Source organism: Phasianus colchicus, chromosome 1 (assembly GCF_987193195.1).
Source record: "Phasianus colchicus chromosome 1, bPhaCol1.hap1.1, whole genome shotgun sequence".
NCBI classification, from domain to species: domain Eukaryota; kingdom Metazoa; phylum Chordata; class Aves; order Galliformes; family Phasianidae; genus Phasianus; species Phasianus colchicus.
The window spans coordinates 58179346-58192152 of record NC_143436.1 but is presented as its reverse complement, the minus strand read 5'-3'; the positions used below and the strand labels follow the sequence as shown (position 1 = coordinate 58192152).

At 42.1% G+C, this 12807-nt stretch overlaps 1 protein-coding gene across 2 annotated transcripts in view; it reads right to left on the bottom strand.

Moving 5' to 3' along the window:
* Positions 1 to 887: 887 nt before the first annotated feature.
* The window catches only part of CREB3L2 (cAMP responsive element binding protein 3 like 2), a 77573-nt gene continuing 65653 nt past the window's right edge, over positions 888 to 12807 (bottom strand). For both annotated transcript variants that reach the window (XM_031589807.2, XM_031589808.2), the window contains exons 9-12: positions 9618 to 9717; positions 8497 to 8623; positions 7588 to 7813; positions 888 to 6681 (exon numbers count right to left, since the gene is read on the bottom strand). In XM_031589807.2, coding sequence (XP_031445667.2) covers positions 6606 to 6681; positions 7588 to 7813; positions 8497 to 8623; positions 9618 to 9717 — 529 coding nt within the window. In that variant the 3' untranslated portion in view covers positions 888 to 6605. The remainder of the gene's footprint in view (positions 6682 to 7587; positions 7814 to 8496; positions 8624 to 9617; positions 9718 to 12807) is intronic.

Genomic DNA, 12807 nt, shown 5'->3' with positions numbered 1-12807 from the left:
GTACAAAAATGGAGAGGCCATCAAGCACACATACACAGAATGAAACAGGCTTTTGGCAAAAGCATGGAGATTTCTGTGGCCAGGAGAGGCTACAATGCAGTTTACCAAGGAATTTGAGAGATGCTTCTGCACTAATATCACCGTTCTTTTTATCTAAAATAGTTCTGTTTAAGTGTTTGCACAAAGTCATACAGTATCCGCATGTACAGAGGGAAAGGAAATGATCAGCTGAAACTCTTTCGGGGTGTCACAGGCAGAATGACTCAGAGTCACAGGGTTTTATTTCTCATGGCCCCAGGCACTGAGTTTGGCCTCTGTTTCTCTCCAAAGAGTAACATCAGGTAATTTGCCCTTCAGAAGGCCCAGCAAAACCTCACTGGAGCTGCGATGTGCTCATACCATGGCACAGCCCTTGCAGAGGCCGTGGTGCTGCAGGCAATGATACGCCAGGTCCTCCATGGGTCCCCCCGACTCTCCATCCTCCCTTTTTTTAAGGCCATTTTTAAAGGCAAATGTATAACATTAAGAAGAAAGCATCTGAAAACGTAATTCTGCAATACAAAATTGATGTCTGAAGACTAAATACAGTAATGTTGTTGGTTTTTTTTGTACCGTGCCGGAGTTGTCCTACAGATCTGCCAATCTAGGCACACACACAGAAGGACGCAGTTTAACAGCTCTCAGTTGACATCTGCTAATAGGTCAGAAAACATACAGCGATCCTCATGACAGATTTAGACTTACAGTGTGGAATGTGGGCGGTCAGAGAGAAGCACCTGGGCTTTCTGCTGCACCAAGAGGAATGTGCCTATAGGGTGCTCAGGTAGATGCCTTTATAGAAGGACACTTACTACGTTAAGAAAATAACTCTGCATTTGTGTTGTGGGTTTTTTTGTGGTTTTTTTTTTTTAATTGCTCACCATACACACGTGCACAGACACACAAGCACTCATTCTTGCTGACGGGGCACATGAAGAAAGCAAGATGCTATTACTTCAGCACCAGCCAATTGCAATTGTCAGTCAACTACAAACAGTGTTCTATGTAAAAGAAGAAAAAAATCGACCACTGCCTCTGCTTCCCCCCTGTCCACTCCCTTAATTACAGGCTGTTGAAGTGCAGAAGGATTTTTGCCTACAGGTTGGAAGGGAAGGTGGCATACACAGTAAAGGTCAGGTATGCATTCATTTTACACCTCACTGAAGAGCAAGGGGAAATGTAAAGAGAAATCAAGGCGGGAACTAATGGAAAAGACTATCATTGCTGATTAAAGGAATTAGGAACTAGTTTTTCTAGGAAGTCCAGCTTTCCCATGTTTTGTTCTTACCTATACAGTTCTAACTCTTGGGGAAAAGTACAGAGATGGCTGTGGATAGAGCAGAGACCACCAGTAATAACTTACAGTAATACCCAAACTACTTCTGCATCACAAATTAGTTTTTTTGCAAGATGCACTCCTTTCTGTATACAAAATCAGTTCAGGCCTGACATGATAATCACAAAAACAGATGGCAATTCCCCTCTAAATCCTGCAGTCTCCAATGGACGTTGATCTTAGCAATGCAGTGTTAACTGGGATCACAACCTTGATGCCCACTGTTGATTAGTAGACTGTAAGAAAAGTATACTCTCCTGGCCCATTGGCTGAATTCTAACCTCTTATTTATAAAGCCTCTAGCACATGAGCCAGTTCAGGCACCTCTACAACCCCCAAAGCTGCTTACCCTCAACACTACAGTGCAAAGCAGCAGCACCACAGCACAATGCTACTTGTATAGGCTATTATCACTTTCGTAGTTAAAAGTACTGACCTACTACTTCACCTTCAAAATACAAAATGTTCTCTTTCTAATTAGTGACTTGAGAAAGAAATATTTTAGTCAGCCAAGTATAAAAATACTCCGTATACTTCTGTTCTTAGCTGCATGGGTTTTGTACAATGGCCTCTTGGCATTAGCTAGAATCTAGAGCCCAAATACTCAGAGGAAATCCCTCCCAACATAGTAATTAGTACCATTCATTTACTTGACCCACATTCAAAATGCACCAGACAGAACTCACTGTTGATGCTTTGGGGGATGGGGGCAGAGGTGGGAATTTCAGCAGGGCGAAAAAGAGAAGGGAAGTTTTTGGATTCTTTCTCAGCTCTACATTAAAGAAATCAAGAATAAGCTCGCACTGGGATACACTGTTATACAGAGGGCTAAGGAAGAGGTCTCCTGCCATCATGGATCAACCTGCAGCGCCTGGAAGCAGTGAGTGAGAAGCTGGGCTGCCATCAGCCAGGAGCTGGCCTCAGAACCTCAATCTAATCCAATATTAGTCCATGCTGGTGGAAAACACTGAATGGTGAGGAGGAAATAAAAGAAACGCAGCAAAGAACTATAAATAGCCTGGCAAATCAAACAGCAAAACAAAAAACCCAATACCAACATTATCTACACACAGGTAACAAGGTTAGAACTGTCACGTGCCCTGTGCTAAATACTTCTTAAATATATATATATATATATAAAATAATGCCCTAATTCCTTCATAGCTTATCTCCCTAGAAGCAAAGAACTGACAGATCTAGGCGTGCTTTAACGCTATGGGCCAAAAGTGAAGTTTACTAGCACATAACCATGATGTCAAACAGCACAAAGTTGCAGTTGAAGACTCTAAGGATTGCTTAAGTCCTCTAATGGAAGTGGATATCAGGTAGCACAAGGCCTCTGCCTGCCCTGTCCATACACACACGTCATCCCATGTCACTGACCACTGCAAAAGGCATACTGTTACACTACAGACTCAACTAATATGGCTGAGATCATTATAAACACTGGCATCCTCCCTCCCTGAACACCCCTTACTGCTCCCTACCAACATCCTTAGCACATACAGCTTCCTCTGCAACAACATTTCCCCTTGGATCTCAGTGGGCCTGCCCTTGGGTCTCCCCTGCCACCTGCTAGGGCATGGCCATCACTCACCCCGGGGGCAGCAGGTCCTTGTCACATATCAGCCCATGGGAGGGTGATGATGGGAGATACTTGGCTCCTATTGTCCCAAAGAGAAATCTGTTCAATTAAGGCTGCTAAAGAAAAATGGTCACAAACATACCAAAGTAAAGCAAAGGATTTCCTTATTATAAAGAAATAGTATTTAATAATAAAAGCCACAAACTACGTGTGTGCTAGCTCAAGAGATTCCCAAGAGTACTTAAAAATTATTTAAAGGATGAGACAGGTGAAGATTATAGAAGCATATTATTCAGCAGTTAAAATCAATGTCGCCAGACTGGTTCAGATGGATTAGTTCAGCGGGGTCTGACCCTGAAAATGACCAATTTAAAATGTTTCAGATGAAAACATGATTATCTCCTGTTAAGATTTGAATGGATAGGTCCAAATTAAGCAAATAAGAAGGCAAAGCATCAATAGGGATTACTGAAGGAGGTCTCAGAGAAGGAGGTTACTTGGGTATTGCAAAATTGTCTTTTTCAAGTACTGGGAAAAAATTCAATTTTTACTTCAATACAATGAAGTCAGCAGTATCTGCAATGGGAGGTGATCCATTTTGCTGGCAGTGGGCACAAGCTCAGGCAGCTTGGCCTTCTGTTTATGCACAGTGCAAACTGCAACCCAACTGAAAGCAATGCTGTGCTTGACAGTTTTGATGCCCCCTTTGCAGAAGCCTTAAGTATTCAGTTTCACTCAGAGGTGGCAAACCGTGGGTGCTCCGAAACCAAAATACCACTTACGGAACATTCTAAGCTGTGACCTTGCCCACTTACGTGGGTCTGCCATATCATAGCGAAACGGGCAGTCCCAGCTTTTTCCTGACTCCTGTGAGGGTGCTGAGACACTGGCACAGGTTGCCCAGTGATGATGTGAATGCCCCCTCTGACCTCTGAGACAACACAGCTGTCCTGCTTAGATTAATGCTATTTCAAGGAGCACCATTTAAAATAATGTAGGCTAACTGGAAGCATTCAAGGCCAGGCTGGATGAGGCGTTGAGCAACCTGGTCTAGAGGGAGGTGTCCCTGCTTATAGCGGGGAGGTTGGAACTACATGATCTTAAAGGTCCCTTCCAACCCAAACCATTCTATGACTCTTTGCTGACCTCATGTGGCTGAAATATGCAGCCATCCCTTGTGACGCCGTCAGTGACACCAACTAGTAGTGTTGGCTATTTAGGTGAAGCCTTGTACCATTGCTTCAAAAAAACATCCAAAAGCCATTGTGGGATACTGGAATGATGTGGAGGAACACCGAACAGGATTGTTGTGAAGGGAAAGAAGCTCTAAAGGCTCACTGATCCATTCCAGGAAGGGAATTCTTGCAAAATGGTCTACAATGGCATTTTTCTCTCATTTCTACCAAAGGTAAATTAGTAAAAAGGCACTTGCATAGATGAATAGGACATAAAGTAAAAAGCACATCTGTACACCAACACTCACTATCAGCTCATAAAGTCAGGCATACATTTTTCTCTCACTATACCCTCTTAAAATGGCACAGGGGGGGCCAAACCAAAGCCCACTGTTGTCCACCAAATTCTTTCCATTTCTTTCATTGACCTTTGAGTTAGGCCTAAAAGTAGGTAGTAAATAGGACACCAGAGAAAGAAAGTCTAAAGAGAATGAAGAACAAGAAAGGAGCAGGTGTGGCAGCTGCTACAATAAAATACAAATCCAATATTTTACAAAATAGAATACTTGCAGGAAATATCTACTGTACATAGTAAAAAATTACTTGAAGGCTAAGTTAGCTAGTTTTTCCCTTATTTATTACGAGGGAAAAAAAAAAAAAAAAGAGCTACAGAATTGTTTTGTTGTTTCTTTTTTTAAATTGACTTATGTTAAACTGTAAAATAGCTATGCTAGTCTGCTGAACTAAGATTTTCACATTAAATTCATCCTCAATGAAGTCTGAGTGCCATTCTGTAGCAATAAGAGCAATCCCAAGTCATGCTCAAATCATGGGCTAGAAATGGCTGTGCCAATCCAAGGACAAATTCCAAGAAGCTCAACCCAGGCAAAGGAATGAGAAAGGCAATAGAAAGACAAGTCTTAGGTGACAGTTACATGGGAGAAGAAGGAAACACAGCAAAGTAAAAGTGGACTGGACTAGGATCAGATGGGTTTTCCACTTAGTTTTTCCACTACACTTTGAGGCAGTCACTTCACCTCCCTAAGTGCCTGCCTCATTCCTTTTTTGCCTTGTCTGCTGCCTACATATCAACTCTTCAGGTCAGGGACTGCCTTGCTGTATGTTAATACACCATCTAACCACCTCCAGGCCTGAATTGTATACATCTTATTTGGCTTATTAAACAGTTGATCTAAGATCTGATCTCTGGAAAAGGACACATCAAGAGGAGGCCTGTGAGTATTTTAAGGCAATTCAAGCTTAGAGGGAGGGAATGAGATGCTCTGTGATATTTGTATGTCCAATTTCAGAGCTTGCCAAGATGACTTGAAGGGTTGGGGGAGGTTAATCCAATATAAGTCCTTGAACAAAATCTTGCAAAGCTAATAAATACTATTTACAACAGTAACAGGAAAATGGCAAAAAAAAAAAAAAAAAAAAAAAAAAAGGAAAACACAACAAGACTTGGTCTACATGAGAAATTCCATCCATGCAACTAGAAGCCAATAAATAAAATCCATATGGTCCTCTCAGGAGGCACTTCTGGTTTAAGACTTAACATTGATTTAGTTTATTGGGAAGGAATTGATCTGAACTAAACAGATTAGCCTTTAGCAGACTAAGGAACATCCACCCAAAACACTGCCTGAAGTTAACAAAACCTGCTTTCTAAACAGAATCAGTCAAATTACTCCATGTGTCCCAGACATTGTGACAAGACAGTGATGGATCTTTGCTTGAATTCCATAAGGGTAGAAGCAGTAGGGACATCTACCACGTTTGCTTCCAGTGCAAACAGAAACCTGTTCCACTAAATGACATAGGGGCTGGTGAGGAGAAGAGAGAAAGATGTAGGGGAGGATGATTCAGCACTGTCACTGTCCATATCTCTACTGCCTGTGCTATAAACAAAATAGTATTGGGGCCCATTCTTGTGCTTTTAAAGGCAGATGAAGCTTATGCTTCTCACTCCTCCCAAAAAGGCTCAAGTGCTACAGACCAGTGAGCATAGAACCATGACTAAAGTTGGGCATCATCACACTGCCTCTCCTAATTCTCTTAGTTACCTTCTCCCAAGAAACCCATCAACCACTTGCTCCCATCAGTTTTGCATATTCCACTCTTCTACCCAATGACTTTATGCACAGATGATGATGTATACATGCAAGCACTGACACACGTACACAGATCAATCATCAGCACACTGCTGGTATCATCTGCAGTCATAATTCAACCCTGCCCTTGTATTACCAGACAGGAAAGAAATAAAAGCAAATATAGGGATTGTGTGAAGTAAGAAAGGGAGTCACAAGACAACAGATTCCATCTGCAGTCACAGTCTCACCAGTCAATGCAGAATTTGGTCAACTCCCTCTTTTGTGCTTTGGTTCACTAAGGATGACAAGTCAGGGGGACTTTGGTTGAAAATATCTGGGAAAGAGGGAAATCAAGAAAAAAGGCCTTTTTATTTTTAAGAGGTGGCATTGACTCTTCTATCTATTTCAATTATCTTCAGTGTTTCATTTCCTTCAATTTCAGAGTTGACTCTGTAGGGGAAAAAAAAAAAGCAACAACAAAGGTTAACACTAACAGTCATATTTAAAAGTGCACATCCTGCTCAAATTGGCTAATGCAAAAAAAGGCACTCAGCATTTTAACAGGCACTTGTCAGTTGGAGTATGACAACACACTGAATTAGTCATCTCTTTGGCCCTGGTATAACTCTGATACAAGTGTTCAGAAGGCATTCTTGGGTGACATCACTCAACTTAGACCTCTGAAAAGCATTCCTCTAAATGCATCAAACTGTTCAGTGTGTTTGCTACTGCTTGTAAGCAGAGACCAAGACCTGAGGCAACAGAACAGTGGCAGGACAAGTAAAGGTACAGTGGAAGAAAAACTGCACTCATATATTTAACCAGTGAATCTCTCTTTGCAGAGGACCCAAATATAAATTTATGATAAAAAAAATAAATTATGAAAGAATTCCATGTTTAGCAGTTCAGATAACCTGACAAGTTTGTTTTCTAAGTCAAATCCTGCTAACTTTCCACAGCATGCATTAGTAAGATTTCTGCTGTGGGAAGTTTAAGCTCTTCACACCCTAACTTCTTACAAAGCCCCATGAGTCACAGCCTCACACTTCCACCCGAATGGCAAAAGCTTACTCCTTTAGGGGACATGCACGTAAGTGCTTAAAGAAGTGGAGGAGGCAAAACTAACAGGCTTACAGGGGCTAGCACTGAGTTCAGTAGCTTTGTTACTAAAGTATTATTGCAACCATTTCTCCAAAAGAGGGTGACAGTATCTTTGCCTATAAGCTCCTCAGACAGAGACCAATCTGTCAGACTTCAAGTTGCACAGTGCCCAAAATAGCACAATCTTACTGCAGGCCTCCATGACAGAGACTTCAAACACCTGTCTCACTCACAAGCAGTCCACCATGCACTCACCTGTGCTGCTGTAGGCCCAGCAGCACTGATTTCTCTAGCCGTGTCTCGTTGGCTATTGTGAACTCCATGATATCATCCCGCTGCACCACCGGCACAGCTTCCAGAGCTAGTGCTGAGTACTTGGTGGTGTCTGCATGCCTGTCGTTTCGATCTGCAGATGAGATTGGGCTTGAAGACTCCTCCAGTTGGTGAGGTTCTTCATAAATTAGCAGACTCCGTGACCTCACTGGATGCAAAGACAGAAAGCAAAACGGAGATGAGAAACAGGCAGGTCAAAGAGTGCAGCCCTGGTCATCTCAGGAAATGGAAATCATCAGAGCAGAACTAGAGCTGCAAAGGTCTTTTCATCATGATTAATTGGTGGTTTGATAGCTGTGGGAAGACACTGCAGCAATGGTCCAGGTAGGGATCAAAAAAGTTCTGAACTCTTCAGAGAACAAGAGCAAAATGAAGTAATCACTTTAATAATACAGGTTTAATGCTACCACTTTTTAACTGCTATGTACTACTAAGCTTCCCATTCAGTCCTTAGACACTCAGATAACACTGGCAAAAGAAATAGCAGCTGATAGTTGCACTTACTGACAGTATGAATATGTAGTAAGGAGCAGAAATCAAGCTCTCCTGCTACCTTTTACAGACTAGTTCTTTAGTTCCTCAAACAAAAACAGAAAGGCTTTAAACTGAAGTACAAAGCAGATTGGTGGGGAAAGGCTTTGCTATATTAAGTCTGCTGCCATCAGCATAACTTGCCAAGATATCATCTGAAAACCACAAATATATCAAGATATGGCCATCTAAGTAGCAGAAGAGCAAGAGGTGCTTGGGGAGGGCTTTGGGGATGGGGGTGAAAACCAAGTGCTGAAGAGCAACCAAACAAGAAATAAGACATGGGTGGTGGTCACTTACCAATGGAGTCTGTGTAGGACTCTGGTGAGGAATGCTGCCTGGGCAACACCATCTTTGTAGCCGAAGGATATGGTCCATAGCTCTGAGAAAAGCTGCCAAAAACAACTGCAAAGCACAGCACCACCATCTGGCATGGGGAAAAGGAGAAAGAGGTTAATTAATCATGAAGGTTGGAAAACACCACTAGGATCATCTCGTCCAACCATCAGCCCATCCCCACCATGCCTGCTAAACCAGGTCCCTCAGTGCCACATCTGCATCAAAACAAAAAAGTGACACAAAGCAGATCTGATACGTTATCAAAACAGGTACTTGAGGCTATTTTTGTTACTACCTACAGCACCTCTTAGTAAAGGCACAGATACAAGAACAAATTCGGCGCTTTAATGCTGGAGTTTGTTTTCAGTGTCTGACATCATTTTGGCCTCTTGCCTTATTTCTTCCCAAAGCTGAAAAGCAGACACAACTGGCATGTGTGTTTTACAGATACTGTTGGGAATTTCCAAGGTTATTTCTGCTGCTGGCCCCAGTCTTGCTTAAAAGTGACAGAGAGGCTGGCAGCCGATGAGAACAGCAAAGGCCTTGAATATAATTTCCATCAATTTATAGCACTAGCATGAAGGGAACTTGTTGGCTGGGTGTAAGGAAGGAAGAGCTTCATTCTAACCCTTTTCTTATCCTGACAGACATTACTGAAATAGAACAGACGTAGATTTACAGCCTTAGTCATATTTTTATTCAGATTTCAAAGTTTATTTTTACTGCTATCTAAAATCTGAAAATCAAAGGGCACCCTCATTTTCATTTTACAGCACTAGACCATTTCCAACATAAAAAAAAATGTAGGAAATAATAAAACAGGTCACCCAGAGGAGCAGAGCTGCTCCCTTCTGCACTGCAGCAGCCCAGCAAAAACACAGGCATGGTCTCCAACACAATTTAATGCCTTCCCTTCATGAGTCAGAAGTCTCACCTCTCAGAATGAAGTGTTAAACTATCAAGAGAAATTTCCCAACTTGAGAATTTGTAAGTGAGGGGCTTAGCAGAACTGGGGCTGTGCTTTTGAACAGTGGACAGTGAACCTCACTTCTCTACAATCCCCAGGTTTAGAAAGTACTCACCATAAGACAGGTCCCTGTCTGTGTGCTAGCTGCCTTACATGAACGGGACACTTTCCCAGCAACCATGGCCTGGAGTCTCTGCAGCTGCTGCAGAAGTGTTCTGGAAAGCAAAGACAACAGATGTGAGCATCAGATGTCCTGATCTACTTGTTTTTACTTCAAATTCTACATCTGGCAATAATACATTTCGCAGTTACAATAAGATACAAATGATTAAAATTCTCCCTTGAAATTACAAGTAAAGAATGAGACTAATTTTTACAAAATTCTTGCATGGATTAGCAAGCAATGGATCTTTCAAAAAGATCTTTTGCCTTTTCCTCGGCTGACATCCCCGAACAATGACTTCTTCACCTTATACAGACAGCTCTTATAAATAAAAAACTATTTTCAGACTTTCTCTAGGAAATTCTAGTACGTGTGTGAACAACAGGAATTGCTCTATGTGCAAGTGAGTGACTGCTTATACAGCCTGGTTCTGTATTATGAATTGAGCAGGAGTTTCACAGTTACTTGAAATGGTGCAAAAGCAAGCTTGTAATTGCTGGTGGTAGAAGTATACTTCTACACCCTTTCTCTGAAAACTCGCTGTACAGTGAATTGAACCTTTTTAAAAGAAAGGGATTTAAAGCACAGACTTAATTTCCCATAAATTCATTTGCTAAATAAAGTATTTCATTGCTATTTGCTAAATCCTCCAGGAGTTTACAAAAACCACAGTTGCTTGAAGTAGCTACTCTGACCGTGCCTTTCAGAGGTAACAACCTCAATGGTAATTTTCTTCTGGTTTGAGTCAACTGTTGTGGACTGGGAGGGTTTTCTTCTGCCTCATTGCTGATTTTCTTTTGCTATAGCATCATCAATGGCTACAGTCAGGATATTATCATTTAATTGGGAAATGATCCCAAAGAATAATTGGCACTGGGTTTTCACAAGTTTCCATTTTACTTTCATTCGAGCTTTCTAACAGAGAAAGAATAACCCAAACACCTGTCCTTGATACAGTCAAATATCATGCAGTGTTGCATCAAGACGTTGACTTTGCTGTTTCCAATTCTACTTTTTGCTTCTTATGTAAGCCTCACTATCTATTTCTGAGGGTAACCCCCATAAAACTCCAGGCAACAATTTTGGAGACCATGACGTCAAATGCTAGAACAAGAGGCAAGGTTAGGATGTCAGAGAAAATAGAAAGAATATTTTAAGATCAAACTTGCTAAAAGCTAATTGTAGGACAAACCCAGAGGTGCCTTTATAGCTCAATATACACTTGTCTTCCTATTATTATAGGCTTTTTTTAATCATCAATGATCATTGCTAATTAGAGTTTAATGCATTCAAGGACTTCGGGAATGCATTCTGAAATGAGCACAAGGCATACTCACAGCACAGATTTATCTGGGCCAGCAGACCCTTTCCAGCTTATTAAGGAAGGATGCATTGCATGCTCTTGAGAACCCAGTTTATTCTACAGTTCAGTATTAAAAAGAAGAAATTGATGTGTCTAATTGAGTCTTTCATTCGCCGTTATAGACCACAGACAAATTAAGAGATGAAAACAACATCCATCATGTCAATGAGACTATTCTAACACCCTTTTCTTTGCTAACATCTCTTGGAAGTCTCTCCCTCCTACCCACTTCATTGCTCAGGGATCACACAGATTTACATACAGAGAATATCTCATTTCATGGCACAATACATACTACATACAGTAATCCCACCATATGTTATGTTACATAGCAATGCCTTTCTAGCCCTGCCATTTCTGTGCTATTATGGAAGACTAAATCCCCTGCAGCCTGATCAGTGCTGAGCCAGCAGTGTGCCCAGGTGGCCAAGAAGGCCAATGGCATCCTGGCTTGCATCAGGAATGGTGTTGCCAGCAGGAACAGGGAAGTGATCGTCCCCCTGTACTCAGCACTGGTGAGGCTGCACTTCAAGTACTGTGTCCAGTTCTGGGCCCCTCACTGCAAGAAAGACATTGAGTTCCTGGGATGGGTTCAAAGAAGGGCAACAAGGCTGGTGAGGGGTCTGGAGCACAAGCTTTATGAGGAGTGGCTGAAGGAGCTGGGATTGTTCAGTCTGGAGAAGCGGAGGCTCAGGGGAGACCTTAATGCTCTCCATAACTACCTGAAGCTTCAGGCTGGACATTAGGAAATACTACTTCTCTGAAAGGGTGGTCAGGCACTGGAATGGGCTGCCCAGGGAGGTGGTGGAGTCACCGACCCTGGAAGTGTTCAAGGAACGTTTGGACGTTGTGTTGAGGGACATTGTTTCGTGAGAACTATTGTGATAGGTGGTTGGTTGGACTGGATGATCTTGTAGGTCTTTTCCAACTTTGGTGTTTCTATGATTCTGTGATCATTGGGTTTGACAGAGAAGAGCTGTGTGGCATGAGAAGGAAGGAGCTCTCCTCCTCCTCCTTGGCTTGGGGGCTGCAAACTTGAAATGTTGATCACTCTCGACACTTTTTGTGGAGGCATAAGTGAGAAAACAGCTAATGGCTGGTGAGAATATCAATAGAGAGAACATGTAGTTTTGCTCATTTCTGCCATTTTGAGTCCCATTAAAAAAACCTGCTGGGAAGAGTGGGCCCAAAGCACTGATTCCAAAATGTTCATTTTGAAAAGCATAATTTTGCAGGTATTCATAGGAGATACATCTCCCACCTTTCTGACCAACTTCTTTCTCTCCCAGGTCGCTTGAACAGAGCTTCTGTGATCTTCTCAGCAGACACAGGCTCAGTGGTTGGAGATGACAGGCTACAGGGGCATTTTTCAAACTGGGAGCAAGAGCTGATGTGAGAGCAAGAAGCAGTTTACTCTGCCATCATCAAAATGGGAGCGTTCTTTTTTACAGGAAGAGGAAATATATGAAGAGGAAGATTGGATTCCAAGGTGAAGAGATCTTTCCTACACACAAGCTGCCTTCATTGCTACTGGATGACTGCAGGAATGATCTGGACTAAGAAGAGAAGGCTAAGGAGCAGTTCTCTGGAGCTGTTCTCTGCTCTGAAGTACAGTATTAGTAGAAAGACCAAGAATGCTCTTAATGAAACATACTGCCAGTGGCTAAATCCTAGCAAGAGAAAATGCAATCCCAAAGCAGCATGCATAAGGGGCTTTGTACCCACAGGGATTATTTTCACTATGTCTGACACATTTCCCAGTGATATTCAATTAAAGGG